At 47.6% G+C, this 18,620-nt stretch overlaps 3 protein-coding genes across 3 annotated transcripts; all 3 read right to left on the bottom strand.

The window, feature by feature from the left end:
* Positions 1-5,717: 5,717 nt before the first annotated feature.
* LAJ45_07742 (uncharacterized protein) lies at positions 5,718-6,418 on the bottom strand (the record flags this gene model as incomplete). Its single annotated transcript, XM_046117297.1, has 3 exons — positions 5,718-5,978; positions 6,055-6,149; positions 6,265-6,418. 3 exons carry the CDS (start codon positions 6,416-6,418, stop codon positions 5,718-5,720), a joined length of 510 nt encoding a protein of 169 aa, XP_045969593.1.
* Positions 6,419-7,648: 1,230 nt separating this feature from the next.
* Positions 7,649-8,293, bottom strand: LAJ45_07741 (uncharacterized protein; the record flags this gene model as incomplete). Its single annotated transcript, XM_046117296.1, has 1 exon — positions 7,649-8,293. One exon carries the CDS (start codon positions 8,291-8,293, stop codon positions 7,649-7,651), a length of 645 nt encoding a protein of 214 aa, XP_045969592.1.
* Positions 8,294-14,729: 6,436 nt separating this feature from the next.
* LAJ45_07740 (uncharacterized protein) lies at positions 14,730-16,560 on the bottom strand (the record flags this gene model as incomplete). Its single annotated transcript, XM_046117295.1, has 2 exons — positions 14,730-16,021; positions 16,416-16,560. 2 exons carry the CDS (start codon positions 16,558-16,560, stop codon positions 14,730-14,732), a joined length of 1,437 nt encoding a protein of 478 aa, XP_045969591.1.
* Positions 16,561-18,620: the final 2,060 nt, after the last annotated feature.

Raw genomic sequence — 18,620 nt, 5'->3', positions numbered from 1 at the left:
GTGCCTTCGGAACTGGAAATACCCGCTAATGCTTAGAAAGAAGCGGGGTAGCGGTGGTATTGCTTCCCTTCCGCTGGAAGGTATCACTGGAACTTAGTAAGAGAGTAGGAGCAGGGAACGGAATCCTTTGGAGTATAAGTACTCAGGGTCCTTCTCGCCCAACTATCTGATTCCTCAGTCTTCATCAGAGTTATTAAGTATTTTCTACTCGATAGCAGAGCCCTTAAAGATTATTGAGTTTTAAGCGAAGGAATCTTTGAATAATCTAAACCTGATTTCTATCTTGCACGGCCATATCTTTCTATCGGATTCTAGCGATACGAGGAAAGACTGTCCCTGTTACATTATGTCTACAACATTGTCTTCGGTTGGGAAATAGAGGAGTTTGAAAGTTCCGGCTTCGAGTTGTTCACATGTGTAGTGATACTGAACGTCGATGTGTTTGGACCGGTCATGGATACGTGGGTTCCGACAGAGTTCAATAGACCCTGTGTTGTCGGCGTGAATGTTGTATTGGTATTGTTGTTGGAGTTCGCATAAGGCATTACAAATCCATGCCAGTTGTCGAGCTGTGAGTGACAGAGCCATGTATTCGGCTTCTGTTGTTGAGACTGCGACTGATTTCTGCTTCCAGCTTCTCCAGCTGATGGCTGATTTTCCTAGTCTGAACACATATTCTGAGAACGATTTTCTGTCATCTAGGTCTGGGGCGTAGGTGTTCTCTGAGAAACCACCGAGTGTTCTAGTGTTTCCTTTTGGATAGAACAGGTTCCAGTCTTTGGTTCCGTTAAAGTACCAGAGTGTTGGTTTGGCTGCTCGTAGGTAGTCCTCAGTTGGACATGAGTAGTACTGAGAGAGGGCGGTAACGGTGTGGGTAATATCAGGTCTGGTTGCTATGCTGGCGTACATCAGTGATCCAATTATGGAGAGATACTCAGTTGGTTTCTCGATTTGGTTTTCCAGTTCCCCTTTATGGAGACTCAGGTTTGATTCGAGTGGTGTGCCGACTGGTTTGCAGTTATTCATTCCAAAATTGTCTAGGATTTTGTTGATGTATGCTAGTTGGGGTAACGTGATGCCATTTCTTGTTACCGTTATTTCTCTTCGCAGTAGGAATTTCGCATTACCGAGATCGGTACATTCGAAATCTGTCCTGAGTAGTTGTCTGATTTCGTTTCTGAATGGGGAGTCGGGTCCGAATATCATGATGTCGTCAACATACACCGATATGTATAGTTGGTGTTTCTTATTTATGAAGACACATGGGTCGAATTTGGCTGGGACAAATCCTTTCCTTTGAAGGGAGTCTGCTAGGTAAGTATACCATTCACGGAGTGATTGTTTTAGTCCATATATCCATATGCGAAGTTTACAAACCTTATGGTCATGCCCGTGGCCTTCAGGTAGTTCCATGTAGATTTCCTCCTTAAGTATATCATATAGGAAGGCTGACTTGATGTCCATTTGTTGTGGTATCCAGCCATTGTGTGCAGCTAGTGCTAGTAGGAGTCGTAGGGAATCGTATCGGGCAACGGGGGTGAATGTCTCATCATAGTCTGTATACTGTACTTGGGTGAAGCCTTTGGCGATGTACCTAGCTTTGTATCTTTCGATTGTTCTGTCCGCTTTGTGTTTTACCTTGAATACCGATTTTCCTCTGACGACTGCTCGGTTGGTTGGTCTGTCGACAATGTCCCAGGTGTAGGCCTTGTCAAGAGCATCTTGTTCCATCTGTATTGCCTTCCCCTATAGGTGTTGATCATCGCTTTTCATTGCTTGATTGAAGGTGGTAGCTTCAGTTACTAGGTGTACCCGATGTATGCTAGGGTCCAAGTTGTCGTATTGGCTTTGAAGTCTTACTTTGTCCTTTTTGTGGTCTAGACTGGCTGCTTCTCTCGCTAGTTACTTGGTTTGTTCGTCTATATCTTCGTCGGCTAGTATTTCTGATACCTCTTTGTCATAGGTAGTTCCTAATTCCGATATTTTCTGTCGGATTTCTTTCCTTTTCTCTTTGATGTCTAGTGATGCTTGTTTTTCCGTTCTTTCACGGATCCAATTTGATCTTGTTGTTGTAACAGGATGTGGGACTGCAGATTCTTTCTCTTTCTTGGTGGTTGGCATCCAGGGTTTTGCTTTCCTTGGTGGTTCCAGGAAATGTGTTTCTGTGTTTTCCTGATTAGCTTCCTGTTTGCTTTCTTCAAGGTGATGTCCAGGAGTGGGCCTCGTAAGCCCAGCCACCAGTCTACTTGCGTCTCTTTCAAGGTTTTCTTCGAGGGCTAACGATTCCGGTTCTTGATCAGGCCTGTCTTCTGATTCGTATCCATCGTCTGTTGCTGCAGGTGCCGCCTCTGGTTTCAGAATAGGGGTGTAGTCAAGTTCCACAGAGACTTCCCCTGATTAGGGAGGTGGGAATGCGACGCCTCGACTTACAACTAACCTATTCTGTGATCCTATCCAGGTGCGGTAGTGTTTGGTACTGTCTGAGTATCCGACAATGATTCCTTCTTGTGCCCGGGATTCTAGTTTGCTTCCTGCTACTAGTGGCCTAGAGTTTTCTGGCATGTGGACATAGCATTTCTTTCCGAATGGTTGAAGGTGTTGGATACTAGGCTTTGAACCTTTTAGGACTGTGAAGGGGTTCTTTCCCTTTGGCGTACTATGAGGTAGCCTGTTTTGGAGCTAGATAGCTGTTGAGTATGCTTCACCCCATAACGATTTTGGATGGTCTATGATCATGCACTTGACCATTCTGGTTATCGTCCTATTGAATCATTGTGCAACTCCATTTGATTCAGGGATGTATTGAGGAGTTTGTTCGTGGACTATTCCTTGTGTGTTGAAGGAATTCATTGTGTCTTTGTTGTCGTATTTGCCACCACCATCAGTTCCGAATCTCAGTATTATAGTATTGTACTGTTTCTCGATTTTTGTGATGTAGTCTTTGATGGTTTTTATCGCATCGTCTTTTTGTTTTAGCAGATATATGCAGGAGAAGCGGGTATAGTCGTCAATCAGAGACATGTAGTACAGGGCTTTTCCTTGCGATTGTGCACCGAATCTTCCAGATAAGACAGAGTAGATTAGTTTGAATACTCGCTGGAATCTTGTACTAATTGGTGCAGGTTTCTTGTGTACACCCTTTGATAGTTCGCATTGACTGCAATGGAATGTTTCTGGTTTGAGGGGTAGCTTATGGATGTCTTTTTTTCTAGTGTCGCAGGATGGCTTAGAGCTTGATGCCATTCAGAGTAAGTGGTCAAGCAAACTGTATTGCTAACTACTTGTATATTCCAAAGTCCCTTATGCAATTCTCCCAAAGTATTCCTTTCTTTTCTTTCGTGACCAATTTGTTTCCTCCTCCTGACTCTGTTCTAAACCCATTTTTGTCGAGTACGGTTTCTGAGACCAATCCCACATTTACCATACTTGAGACCAGCAGCATGTCGGTGAGGACAAAGGTGGATCTATATCCATTGGGAAAGTAGCATTCAAAACTAGGTATTCCCAATCCGGGGACAGCGTAAGTAGTGCCGTCAGCAGTTCGAACTGTGCTGGTGTGAGGACGGATGTTGAAGAGTTGATCTTTGAAATATGTTATATGAGAAGTAGCTCCAGAGTCAAGAATCCAGGTAATGGGCAGGGAAGGTGAGGTCTCGGTGCGTAACATGCATACTGTTGTGGATGATTCGTTAATAACTACCAATGCTGAATTATCCCTGCCTGATCTCCTCCTGTTTCTGTCCCTTGTCTTGTTCTGTTTTTTGAGTTTTCTGCACTCCTTGTACTCGTAGCCCTGGTACGGTGTAACGAAGCCACCTCAACTGTCTGGTGTATGAGTACACACAGGGCCCAGTTGTTGGAATTTACGGTGAACTTTGTTTCTTTCATTTACTTCGTTGATATCTGTTTATCTCCATACATTTCATTACGAGTCATTTCATAAAGAATATAGGGTTTATACTGTTAACTATTTTTTTTTGGGTTTCTATTACGTTTCTACTTTACATATGGGTTGTCATCTCGGGTATTATTTTCCTATGTTGGAATATTGAGTCATACACTTATGTATGTGATCGGATGCTTACGCAACCGACACTCTGCTATCTGTTTCCATACTTCTTGGCAGTTTCTTGGGGTCAAATGGCTTTCCCACCTGTTTAGTTTCCTTTTCTTTCTCGGTCGGCAGGGACACGGTTCTTGTATAAATATCGGGCTGTTTTTCTCTTTCTTCTGACTTTAATCAATCAAGCGATACATATAATATAGACATTAGAATCTAGCTTTCTCTGCTCCCGTTTCTTGTCTAAATTCTTTGAATTCTCTCCGCCTCGAAATCAGGCTGACGATTTAATAGTTTAACCACTATTGTGTCCTTCCGCACAACACCCGCGTTGTCCCTTAACTTCACCGGTTACATGCTGAGAGTCATTGATAGAAACCAGTTGCACAGTGACATGCAAGTACCGGCAGTGTGGTTAGCTACTAGCTGTCAGAGCAACTACATTCTGAGCACTAGGAAGAGAATCTATTCATGGAAGTAATGACTGACGAGTCTATGCCTCACCAATGATTAGAAGGCCAGCCAGAGTGAAGCTCTGAGTGCTCGGCGATGCTCTATATCCTCCGAGCATGATAAGTCCGCCGGTAGTGGCAGGGACTATGCCTGGGAAGTCTACAATAAGTGATGAGCTCTAAAGCAACGATTAAGCTTACACCTGAGCAGTAGCTCATTCATGCAGGTCCCGGTTGTGCGACAACCAAGACTGCAGGTGTTACAAAAAGCTTTGACTAAGGGTGGTTGCCTTCGGAACTGGAAATACCTGCTAACGCTTAGAGAGAATCGGGGTAGTGGTCGTATTGCTTCCCTTCCACTAGAAGGTATCCACCAGAACTTAGTAAGGAAGTAGGAGCAGCGGAACGGAATCCCTTGGAGTATAGGTACTCAGGATCCTTCCCGCCCAACTATCCGTTTCTCTCAAGTCTTAATGAGAACGATCAAGTAGATTCTACTCGGTAGTACAACAGCAAACCCGTAACCTCCGGCAGACGCTCTGGACGCTCTAGGCGCCCTGGGCACTCGGTAGACAAACTGCCTCTCCAGAGAATCAAGGAACATTCCTGGCGCCACCTGGCGCATAGTGTTCCGGCCTGGCGAGCACCAGTTTACCCTGCGCACCCAGGCGCGCAGTAGTGCAGCTAGTGCGTCCCGAGAGCAATACGCTCACCTTGACGGGGTGAGCTCGCGCCTGACGCTATCCCGGAGGTGTACTCCTTCCCGGACGCTCTCGCGATGGAATGCTTTTACTCCTGACGCTATCCGGACAGAATGCTCTCTCGCCTGACGCTATCCCGACTAAAGGCTCCCTTGCGTGACTCTCTCCCGATGGAATGCTTTCTCGCCTGAGATCACTACCTATCTCCTGGGCGCTCCTGGAGCTCTCTGACGCCTCCTGCGCATATCGCTGATGTTTCTGGAGCACTCCCGACTGCTCCCGCGACGCCCGAGGCACCGCATTTTACCTTTCAGCGCCCTGTTTTTATCAGACATATTACTGTTTGCTTTAGTAGGCACTGCTTTGCAGAGCATCCAGAACCGTAATTCTATTACTAAATACTAACACTACAAACGTCTAGAAATCGCCAATTGGATATAATACAGGTATATAGGAATCTCCCCAAAGCACCCGCCGCTGCTCTCCAAAGCACTCGCCGGTACGCTATAGATCATATTCCTCCTCGCCTTCCTCGCGATCCTCCTCTTCATCCCTCCCCTCCCCTTCATCTTCCACTTCAATGCCCCGAAGTTGAGCGTGAACCATCTCTTCCTGGCCGTTACCGTTGTCGGAACAAGAGATATCCCCTGGAGCACTCGGGGGTGCTCTTCGAGCATTCCGGAATGTTGCAAGATCCGCCGCTAACGCTTCATCGTCCTCGCTGAATCCATCTTCGGGTATCAACTCGATAGTGATGCCCTTCTTCTCTCGTATTTATAAAGGTTAGCCTCCGTATTTCGAAAAGCACCCCACCATTGTAGCATCCATTCTTATAGCACACCTTTTCTTGAAGGTTATCCTTGATCACCTCCAACGTTGCCTCCTGTTTCTGCCTATTCCTCCCCTTCCATGTGTTGCTCATCCTGTTGAACATTTCTACTCGTATTCAATGTCAGCGTGGAGATACACTATAGCTCTGGGAGCGCCCGTCACTGCTCTCAAAGCACTAGCTATAGCTGTAAGGGGATGTGAGAGGATCGGGGATGCTTACTAACAAGACTCTCATTCTGTGACTGGAAATGGTCAGGCTTCACGTATGTTCCGGCTGACCATGCCCGAATGCCATGCGAAATAGCAGTCGATATCAGGCAAATAAAGGTAGGGGTAATCCGCTCAAGGAACTCGGGGTCTTTCACCCCTCGCATCCTGACCGCATCAAAGTATTTCTAGTACAATATGTCGATAATCTCTGGTGCAAGAAACCGTAGACGGTAGGTCTAGTATCTGTTAGCAGCGTTCGCGAGTGCTCTCCAAGCATTCCTGGTGTCCGGGTGCTCTCCGAGCATTAACACCCGAGTGCTCTATTAGTACCCCCGGATGCTCTCTGGGGATTGATCATACCTCATAATGCTGCGCAGAACTCAAGAAGCGATCATTCTTCAAAAGATACTCTACTTGAGCAGCCTTCGCCTCAGGACTCGAGAGCTTTCCAAGGCCATAGATGGTCGTATCCATCAGACGCCCTTTAACCTCGTGCATCAAGTGCGAACGCACTCAGGAGTGTAGACTTCTGACCTATCTTTGTCAATTATGCTTCCAGAGCACTCGTCAACGTTACGAGAGCATTCACCTGTTTGACAACAACCTCGTCGAGATCCGCCGTATATCCCACCCTGCGACTGGCAGCTGCCCACATGTTTACTACCAGGACCGAAAGCCTCGCTGCAGGTGGAAAAGGCTCATGTAGAAAGGTGTGGTCCCCGATTAGCCTGCTGCACTCCTTCTCAATCCTCTGGGCTTGCACTGAGAGAACGTTTGCACTCCTCGAGCTAGGTAATAGGGATCTCTGAGATAGGTTGCTCCCATGAATGTTAACTGTGCTCTCAAAGCGGTTGTCAGTGCTATCGGGAATACTACTAACCTCGCTTTCTGGCATAGGAGCATTTCCTTCCCTAATTGAGGACGAAAGCTGTGCAATATCGTAGACTCTTGGTTGCGCTTCTGGTAAATCTACCTGAGCGCTTGAGGGAATCCGGGGACTGCTCATAGAGCTCTTGCCAACGCCCTCAAGAGGCGGGGAAGCACGATAAGGGCGGTAAATGGGTGAGGAATCGCCGTACCTCGAACGAATCGAGGAAAGATCGATGTGCCGTGAAGAAGAGCTGTAGTCAATATCACGAGAATAAACAGGTATAGAAGAAGGCATGGGCTGTGAGGATATCGGATGTGCTCTCTGAGATGCCGAGAATGCTCCCTGAGATGCCGGGGATGATTTTTGAGATGCTTCCTGGCTGGGTGCCGGAGTGGGTTTGTAGGATGCGGTGGGCGCCCACTGGGATGCGTTCTGTCTGGGTGCCGAAGTGGGAGCTACTCTCCGTACTACATTTGCACCCGGACGTGCTCCCCTCTGAAACGTTAGCGTTTTGACCTTAACATTAATGAGTGGGATGGAGTCGAACCTGTACCACATCCACCGACACGTCGGAGGAAGCAATAACCTCCGCTACCGCTCCGGTTGGTCTCCTCCGAGCATTGCCCAGTGCTCTGGCAGTAGTCGGCTGTACTGTACGAGGCCTCTTCCCCGTACTCTGGGATCTCTGCTGGGTGGAAGCTTGAGATTCTTCTTCCACGTCATCCAGATTCTCTTCAGAGCTCTCCTGGGCGTTCTCTGAGGAGTCTTCGTACTCCGAGTGGCTGGTATCGGCGGTTTCCTCCACCTCTTGCACTTCAACGCTGCCAGTATTGCCATCGGGGAGATGGAATTCTACCCTTCTAGTGCTGCTTCTTCCAGTCGATGTGTCGGTAGAACGGAGAAGCCCTTTACGCGCTATTGGGGCGGTGGTCGACTGACCGCTCCGAGTTCTGGTCGATTGACTACTCCGAGTGTTAGTTGACAGTGCGGTCAATGCTCGGAATGGTATTTCAGACCCGTCAGTCTGTGAATCATCATGCTCTTCGGGTAGTACTGGGAGTCGTGGTCGCTTTGTGGAAAGAGGTGTAGAACCTGCGGATCGCTTGTTGAGAGGCATTCTGCTTGCTGGCAGGAGTATCCAATATGCTCTAGGAGCATTCTTCTGCATGTTTTGATTAAAAATCAACGCTTGGCGACAGAGTTTTCGTCGCCAAGCGAGAAGAATTTTCACCGCTAACCTCCTATGGTATCGATCCGCTCCACCGCATCCCGGTCCGCTCACCCGCATCCGAGTCCTTTCTAATCACTCGTTTTACTGCACTTTCTAAAGCGATAACGAGTGCTCTGAGAGCAATGTAGAAGTTTGAGCCGATTGCAATTCAATTAAGAAGAAATGGAAGAACGTAATCAAATCTAATCTAATCTAATCTAATATAAGAAAATATAAAACGATGAAACCCATCTATTCATATAAAGAGATCTAGACATCAAATAGCACCGAACCAAATCCCAGGAGCACTGGCCAGTGCTCAGAAAACAAGACATACCGCTATTCAGAGGTAAGCGATCGTTGAGCAGAAAGAGAGACGAGAGATTATACCAAAGAAGAGTAATGATGCCAATAGCACTCGCAAGTGCTCAGAAAACAATACAAACCCCTATCCAGAGGTAAGCATTCGTTGAGCAGAAAGACAGACGCGAGATTATCCTAAAGAAAACTAATGATGCGCGCCATCACCCCCACCGCCTTCACCACCACCACCGCCTCCACCACCACCACCGCCTCCACCACCGCCTCCACCACCAGCAGCCGCGAGTACGTCAGCAGCTCTCTTGGCTGCTATCCCGGCAGGCGTCCAGATTACTCCCTGTACAAAGTTCGGGTCAGCAACCCCAACACCCAAAGGATATTTCCTCAGGTATTTGGGGTCTAAGTCGTCGATAGCATCCTGCTGTAACGGCAATAGTACTTGTTGGCTAAGATGATCGATTGGAACGTGAAGAGAAAGCATTGTGCAGTTGGACTAGGATTTGTAATGGGTTTTCTGTTGTGTTCTTTTGGTTTCCATTAGGCGAGGTATGAGTCATCAACGGATTAGGAGCTGGATATATAAAGGGGTGTTGCCTCGTGCCTTTTCATGTTTTCTTTCCTTTCCTTTTCTCTTTACGGAACCTCTTGTATCTACTCCACGAATACTACGTTTGTTCTACGTCTCGCCATAGGGCCCAACTGGTTTGTCATACCAGATATAGCCACCCCATAGTCCATAGCCAAGAATACCTATTGCTACGTTCCCGCCTCGGTTGTATTCTTTGGCACTATAGTCCTCACGCCCATAGACCCCCGTTACACTAGGTTCCGTCCTCTATCGCCAACCAATACAACACCATAGCATACGATGTCGGGACATGCCCCTATTGATTATCAACAGCTAAGCGAGGCCCTTCAAGCCTTTTTCCAAGAACACCCAGATGTAGACAATAATGTCGGGATAGAAGCTTATGCACTTCTCCAACGTGCCCAACATGGGCTTGCTCAGTATGCAACGGACCTACAGGAAGTGGAGAGGGAGGCTGGGAATGCAAGGGAGATGTTTGAACGAGACCTTGCTACTGCTCGAGCTCAACGGGTCGCTGTTGAGGTCGTGGCCCCTGACGAAGAACCGATTGGTGGTGATGATGTCCCACCTGCGCCTCCAATACCACCTATTGTGGCTACGACTCAACGGTCAGAGAAGCTCCCAGATCCTGAGGTGTTTAGGGGAGACCGCGATCGAGAGAGATTACACCTATTCAAACAACAAATGAGGATTAAGTTATTGGGAAACGCCGACCGCTTTCCCACACTACAGTCCAAGTTATCCTATGCATTCAGTCGATTAGAGGGTGTTGCCGCTAATCAGTTCTTACAATACGTCGGAGAAGAAGGCATCGCTTTGCCTTCCATGTTGCGGTTTTATGAAATCCTAGATACAGCGTTCGGGGACCCTGATCGAATGCGCACGGCTAGAAGGAACCTTAGGAACATCCGTCAACGAAATCGAACCTTCGCCGATTACTTTGCCGAATTTCAAAGATATGCTGCCGAGTCAGGGATGGATGAAGTCTCTCGGATTGAGGCTTTGATGGAAGGCATCAATGCGGAACTCGACGAGTCAATGATAAATCACGAAACTCCTGCAACAGTAGATGCCTGTGCAACACTTTTGCAACGGTTGGATAATCGCCGTCGAGCTGCAGAAGCTAAGCGAGGAAGTAAAAAGCCTTGGAATGCTACTGCTGCTCCGAACCCTCGTCCCCCACCCGCAAACCCTGCCCCTGCTCCTCGTGCTGCCGCCCCAGCTGTCAATGCACCCACCCTGAGAATCATCCCTCGTTCCGTCCGGGAGGCGATGTACCGATGGATTTGTCTGGAGGACGTCGTCGCCCTACCCCTACTGAAAGAAACGCCCGCTTAGCTGAGGGCCGATGTTTCTATTGCGGAGGAGTCGGACATATGGTTAGAGACTGCCCCCAAGCAAGGGCAACGGGAAATCAACCGAGGAGGCCGGTGATGAGGGGAGCAGCATTGAGAATGGAGGAAAATGAAGGAAGCGATAACGAGTCAGCGAAAGATTTGTCCCTGCACTAAGTGGCTTAGCCCAGGGACCATTTAAGGATTTTTCCAAGATGTGTATTTCTGGTTTTTCGGTATCAGAGGAGGAAATGGATGGGAACCAATTTGTAGTAACTTGTTTGATCTCACAGAATAAAAATACTTTCGTACCCACCTACGCCCTTATTGATACCGGAGCATCAGGATATGCTTTTATTGACGAATCTTTTGCACGCCACAACAATCTCACCATGACCCCCCTCAAAACACCCCGCCATGTGGATGTCATAGATGGCAGACCTATTAAGTCAGGAAAGATCACCCATATTGTTGATGTCTCGCTAGACATTCATGTCCATCGAGAGACTGCATCATGTTTTGTGACAAAGTTGGGACAATATCCAATTGTGATGGGGATACCTTGGATGCGACGCCATGATGTTACGATTCGACCAAAGGAAAATTTGCTTATCTTTGACTCTCGAAGTTGCTGCCAATATTGTTCGCTTAGTGGAACTGCCATTACAGTTCATGGCATATCGATTCCTCTACCGGAAACCCATACCGTTACCGTTTCAGCGACTGAAAAATCTACCATCGATATTGAACAACTGATACCGAGAGAGTTCCATCGCTATATTCATATGTTTGAAGAATATGATGCTCCAACCCTCCCACCACATCGACCGTTCCATGACATGAAAATAGTGTTAGAAGAAGGCAAACAACCACCATGGGGACCAATCTATGCTCTGTCCCAAGTTGAGTTAAAGGCACTATGGGATTACCTTCAGGAAAATCTACCCAAAGGAATTATCCGCCATAGTGAATCACCAGCGGGAGCGCCCATACTATTCGTCAAGAAAGCCGATGGAACCCTTCGTTTATGTGTCAACTATCGGGGCCTCAATGCAATTACGATCAAAAATCGTTACCCATTGACGTTGTTGAAGGAAACCCTGGCCAAATTGTCAAAAGCAAAATATTATACCAAGTTGGATTTACGCTGGGGATATAATCAAATAAGAATCGCGGAGGGAGATGAATGGAAAACAGCATTCCGGACTCGATATGGACATTTTGAATATACGGTAATGCCCTTTGGATTAGCGAATGCTATGGCTACATTCCAACATTGGATTAATGACATCCTACGCCCCTATCTCGATCAATTTGTGAGGGCCTATTTAGACGACATTCTCATCTATTCCGAATCCCTCGCAGAACACAAGGATCATGTTCGAAAGGTTCTAAAGGTATTGGATGAGAATCATGTTCATCTCAAACCCGAAAAATGTGAATTTATGGTTCAAGAGACGAAATATCTCGGTTTAATCCTCACCCCAAATGGCAATAGAATGGATCCAAAGAAGGTTATCGATGTTCTAGAATGGTCTACACCCATGAACCTTCATGATGTTCAAGTATTTTTGGGATTCGCGAATTTTTATCGACGATTCATTTTAGGATATTCAAAGATTGTCGCCCCGCTTACAGCTTTAACAAAGAAAAATGTAAAATTCGAATGGACAGATGAAAGGGAGGAAGCATTCCAGATTTTAAAAAAAATGTTCACAACTGCGCCTATACTGGTTCATTTCGATCCGGATCAAAAGATTGTGGTGGAAACCGATGCATCCGACTATGTTTCAGCAGGAATTCTATCACAACGGGATGATGAGGGAATTTTACATCCGGTGGCTTTCTTTTCCAAGAAACATTCCCCTGCAGAATGTAACTATGAAATCTATGATAAAGAACTTCTAGCAATTGTGCGGTGTTTCTAAAAATGGCGACATCATTTAGAAGGAGCACAATTTCCTATCGAAGTTCTTAGCGATCACTGAAACCTGGAATATTTTATGACGACAAAATTGTTAAATCGCCGGCAAGCTCGTTGGTCTGAATTTCTCTCACGCTTCGATTTCGTCATACAATTTCGACCAGGAAAACAAGGAGCAAAACCAGATGCATTGACTAGAAGGTCAGGTGACCTACCTAAAGAGGGGGATGAACGGTTAACGCATCAGAGCCAAGTGGTCCTGAAGCAAAAAAATTTGGATACAAAGCTAAGTTTGTTCGCGGGTTCTTTATCAAACGAATCCGCTGAAGGAATGTCCACTGTGGAGGAGTTATTTTCAAAAGCTTACCAAATCGATAGTTTCCCAAACGAAGTTCTCGTCATGCTTCGGAGTGACCTTCGGCATTCAAATAAAATTTCACTTGCCGAATGTACGGAAGACAATAATGGTCGGCTACTTTATCGAGGTGCACTCTATGTACCAAATGATAATGACCTCCGGCTGAGGCTCCTACAAGAACATCACGATAAACCATCAGCAGGCCACCCAGGTAGAACAAAGACATTGGAACTCTTAAGTCGGGAGTATTTTTGGCCACAAATGCGAAAGTACGTCGATCGATATGTTAGGAACTGCAATGTGTGTACCCGTAGCAAGGCACCACGCAATGCGCCTTATGGAGTACTTCGTCCAATGCCAATACCCGATGGACCATGGAAGGATGTTTCGATGGATTTTGTTACTGACCTTCCTGAGAGTGATGGATATACTGCGATCCTAGTTGTCATTGATAGACTAACCAAAATGCGACATCTGATACCAACGACTAAAGAGGTGGACTCGAAGGAGGTAGCGAGGTTGTATATCGATAATGTGTGGAAGCTACATGGACTATCTGATACTGTCGTGTCTGATAGAGGAACACAATTTGTCGCGGAATTTTGGAAGTCGCTTTGCAAACGCCTAGAAATATCCCCACGATTCTCCACCGCCTTCCACCCTCAAACTGATGGACAAACTGAAAGGATCAATGCCGTAATGGAACAGTATCTTCGGAGTTATGTCTCTTATCAACAAGATGATTGGGCTCGACTATTGGCAATGGCCGAGTTTGCAGCAAACAATCATGTCTCGGAAACAAGAAAGGTCTCTCCTTTCCATGCCAATTCGGGAAGAAATCCCAGGATGACTTTCGGCCCCTTGGAACACGGTAAAACCACAGCGGAAGCTCAGGCCAATAGTATTGCAAAAGAAATGAAGGATATGGTGGAGTTTCTGAAAAGCGAAATGTTTCGGTCGCAAAAGATACAAGAAGAATTGGCTAATCTAAACCGTCCTCCTGCCCCTCGCTATCGCATAGGAGATAGAGTTTTCTTATCGACACACAAGGTTCTGACAAAGCGACCCTCCAAAAAGTTCGATTGGAAACGGATTGGGCCTTATAGTATCAAACGAATCGTCAACCCCTATGCTTACGAGCTAGAACTTCCCCGCTCCATGAAGATCCATCCCGTATTCCACGTTTCGTTATTATCACCCGAAGCAGGCAATTCATTACCTGGACAACAACCATCACCACCACCCCCGGTTGAGATCGAAGGGGAGGAAGAATGGGAAATCGAAGATATTTTGGATTCTAGGAAACGCAAGGGAAAGTTCGAGTATCTAGTACGGTATACAGGATATGACGATGCCTCTTGGCAACCGCTATCGGACCTTGAACACTCGCCTGATATGGTTTGACGATTCCATGAACGCTACCCACGAAGTCCTAAGCCTACCAGGAGGTAGGCCTTGGAGGAGGGGCGTAATCTGTAACGGCAATGGTACTTGTTGGCTAAGATGATCGATTGGAACGTGAAGAGAAAGCATTGTGCAGTTGGACTAGGATTTGTAATGGGTTTTCTGTTGTGTTCTTTTGGTTTCCGTTACGCGAGGTATGAGTCATCAACGGATTAGGAGCTGGATATATAAAGGGGTGTTGCCTCGTGCCTTTTCATGTTTTCTTTCCTTTCCTTTTCTCTTTACAGAACCTCTTGTATCTACTCCACGAATACTACATTTGTTCTACGTCTCGCCATAGGGCCCAACTGGTTTGTCATACCAGTTATAGCCACCCCATAGTCCATAGCCAAGAATACCTATTGCTACGTTCCCGCCTCGGTTGTATTCTTTGGCACTATAGTCCTCACGCCCATAGACCCCCGTTACACCTGCTGTCTATCTCGACGTCTAACAAGAGTCTGGATTAGCCTTTGATTACTGGCATCAGTTCTGGGTAAATATACCCTTAGTCCTTTAGCATTGATGCGGTGGCTTCCCTCCTCGTAATCAGAGTCCTCTGCCGGAATATCGATCATGGTATAATCGTCTTCTTCGATATGAGGGAGTGCCCGGTTCAGCGGGGGTGATTCAGCGCCACCCAAATTAGCACCCGCGCCTGCTCTGTGGAGCACCGCCAGTATTCTCCTAGGCCTGCCAACGCTATTCTTCAACCAACCTTCGACCTCTTCCGAATCAATGATTTGGACCTCCATTGGCCGAACAGGTGGATTGGATGCTGGTGGAACGTTATCCAGTGCTCCCCAGATACTCCTGATTGCTCTGCCGGGTGCGGTGTGCTTCAGGATCAAATTGCAGAGCTCTGGAAACGTTATCTTTGTCAGAATTCCAATGAACAAAGGCTCATTTTGTGGATCGTTCCAGTCATAGGTAGGAGGCAGGACAACGTTGAAGAAAGCTCCTAGAGCATCGGGGTCTACCACCGTGACCATTATGGAAGGTCTATCGAGATCTGCGGACACTGGATCCCGTTTACGCTTCCTAGAGCGTTGGGCGGGCTGTCCACCGTCGTCATCATCATCATTATCGCCGGCAGCTTCTCTGTACTCGCGATTTCCCTGCCCTCTCGATAGCTTTTCCTTCTGTCCAACATCACCAATCAGCCACTTCAAAGCGTCCGCGAGTGCTCTACGGGCTTCGGAATCGACTCCTGTCCAAATAGGCAGGAAAGCGCGGAGGGAGCGTAAGTTCATCAAATACAGGCATAGAGCATCGAACGCTGCTGCCCCGGAAACGCTTTTATTAACCCAACCGACGTTCTGCATCTGCGCTTTGAGGCTGTTGTGGATGTTAGTGTACACTTTAGGTAGGTTGAGCAAACCTAAAGTCATTTTTGCTTTATTCGCCTGAGTCATTCTGAATTGACCTTGAGCGGTGGGAGATGCTTCCGGAGCACTCCTGTATGCTACCTGAGCACTCGGGGGTGTTTCTGGGGCACGGGCTCTGCTGCTTCGTCTCTGCTCTACCGGTGAAGGAGTGTCTAATGCTCTGGAGGGGCCAGCAACTGAACTCTGTATTGGTAGCCAGCGAGGGGGTCGGGTTGCTGTCTTTGGTGCTCTCTGTGAAGCACTGACGGTTGCTGCTGGAGCAGTGGAACGAACTGCAAGCACGGCTCTACGGACAGGGGCTGGTGGTGGTGGCGGTGAGCTGCCGAGTTCTGGGGAATCACTGGGGACTCATAAAAGTGCCCGTCTTCTTCTTCTTCGGGGTGCTGGGCGTGCTGCCGAGCTTGCTGCTGGGCTTGCTGATAGGCCTGCTGGGCCTGCTGCTGGGCGTGTTGCTGAGCGTGCTGCTGGGCGTGCTGCTGGGCCTGCTGGGCCTGCTGCTGGGCATGCTGCTTGGCGCTTTGCTGAGTGTGTTGCTGGGCCTGCTGCTGAGCCTTCGCCGTTGGAGTCAGAATCAGATTGCAATGATATCCACTGCTTTGGGAAGAGTCCTTCAGCGTTTTTAGGGCTCTGGCTGAGGGGGGCAACGCTAGGAGGCGCTTGCGAGTGCTGAGGGGGAGGTGGTGGGCGCTGCGGATGAGGTGCTTGATGCTGTATTGAAGGCACTGCCGGGCGCTGTGAGGACGGTGGTGGGAGCTGCGGGGGAGGTGGTGTGAGCTGCGGGGGACTTGAAAGCACTGGCGAGTGCTCCGAGGATGTCTCTGCTATCTCTTCCGGGATAGCCTTTAGAGTTTTCCGCGACTTTCGACATGAGGAACGGGAAGATCTATGCTTCTTGTGTTTTCGGCTGGAGCATTTCTAGCTACTACGGCTACTGCTGCTACTACTGCCACTATTATCAGTACTGGATTCGTCTGAATCTTGATCTCGATGGCGCCCTTTCGACTTTTGTGAGGTTTTTCGATATTCTGTGAGCGCTTGAGGGTGCTCTGAGAGGAGTTTGGAGTCTATTGTGAATGTGTGATGAATATGGTTCAGAAAGCAATCTGGTTAAGGAAGATATACCATCTTATATATGATTGCAAAGTGTGTAGCTTGAAAGCTTGAACTTGAAACGAAACTTGAAAGCTTGAACTTGAAACGAGACTTGAATGCGCTTTCAAGAGGTAATCTTGAAAGCTTAGATAGCAGAGCGCTTGAAGTGACAGGTAGTGCTGGACTTGAAATTCAAGATGGTTAGGAATATCTCACGAACTGGAAGGAGGAGAAGGGTGTCCTTATACCGAGTACAATCAGCTTTACCAGGCTCATCATCGTCCTTTCTAGAGCACCACCATATGCTATACGAGCACTCGAAATTGCTATAGGAGCACTCGAGGGTGCTGTAAGAGCACCCTCGGGTGCTCCTACCGTGCTGAATATTTGCTCCCATACATGACGTAGGTGAATGCTCTAAGCGCACTCGAAAGTGCTATGGTGATTCGATTCAATTTGAAATGACGTAGATGAATGCTCTAGGCGTACTCGAGGATGCTCTGATGGTAGCATCGATAGTGGTGTCGGCAGCATTCCGGTGTTGGGTTGGTGTTTGTTTTCTTGTTGGTATCGGTGCTCTGTGCGCTAGGAAGCTGAGTCGGAGACAATCTATCCTTTGAGATCGTAGTCGATATTGGTGTTAAATTTGGCGCTGAGAATAATCTCTCGATCTGAATAGCATCTGCGAGTGCTCACAGAGAGTGTGCGAGTGCTCAGAGGGTAGAACGTAGCATCACTGGCGCCCTGATTGTGGTGATTGTTGTTTCTGCCTGTTGTATTTGTGTTGGGGTTTGTGTTTGCATTATTCAGTTGGAGATGTATGACGTCAAAATCTGCCTCGCTATGGTGGAGGTATGAGCGCAAGGCTCACAATCATTTGGCGAGCGCGCTGTAGCGAGCACTCCACATGGGGTGACAAATCGCTTGTAGAGCACTCTGGACAACCTGCAGGAAAGAGCCTCCTCAGCCTTGGCAGACTGCAAATTCTCGAATTCAATGAAATCGTCTTACCCTTTTTGCAGCAAGAAGTACAGCTCCTCCGCCAACTTTGACAGACATCTTCGAACGATCCATCCTCTGGAAGCAGATGAATGGTTGGGAAACCAATATTCGCTCCTGGAGCACGATCAACCTGCGGAGACTCCCGACGATACTGATGAAAGCCCAGAGAGCATTCCCGACTGCTATTCAGACACGCATTACGCTTCGGAGTCGGATAGTTTTGACCAAGACTCCGGTAACAATTCGGACCTAGAATCTGAATCATATTTCGTGATGGAAGAGGCAGACGGTGATTTAAATCGGCATAAGGCATCTAGAACAGTTTATGAGGGTGCTGGGGAACCACTTTACCGCTCGGAGGACTACGACGAATGCTCACAGAGCCTTCTCCGATACCCATGGCACCAATTCAGGTCAGCATACGAGTTCAGAATGGCAAGGTATTTCGTACTGTCCAAAGCCTCACAGGGAAACATCGACAGCTTCTTTCTACATGCTCCGCCAAGCAGTGACGAGTGCTCCTACAGCACTGGGCGAGGTTTTATCAAGAGGCTGTAGGAAATGAACGACATATTGGGAAAGTCGAGCTGGGATCATTCGGAGGTGGATATTGGGGGGGAAAAGATCTCTTACTACTACCGGGATCCAATGGTAGTCGTCCGATATCTTTTGGGGCAACGTGCCTTCCGGGAGTCATTGGTGTACTCGCCGGTGGTGGAGCATAATGAATTCGGTGAGCGAATGTACGGGGAAATACATACAGGAGATTGGTGGTGGGAGATACAGGTCTGCAGGCCTCGCCCTCTCAACTTGAACTCCGAGTACTCCAGGAGA

The sequence above is a fragment of the Morchella importuna genome (assembly GCF_003444635.1).
Source record: "Morchella importuna strain M04M26 chromosome Unknown Morimp01GS025, whole genome shotgun sequence".
NCBI lineage: Eukaryota > Fungi > Ascomycota > Pezizomycetes > Pezizales > Morchellaceae > Morchella > Morchella importuna.
Note: the sequence above shows the minus strand (reverse complement) of the source record. Positions and strands in the feature narration are given on the sequence as shown.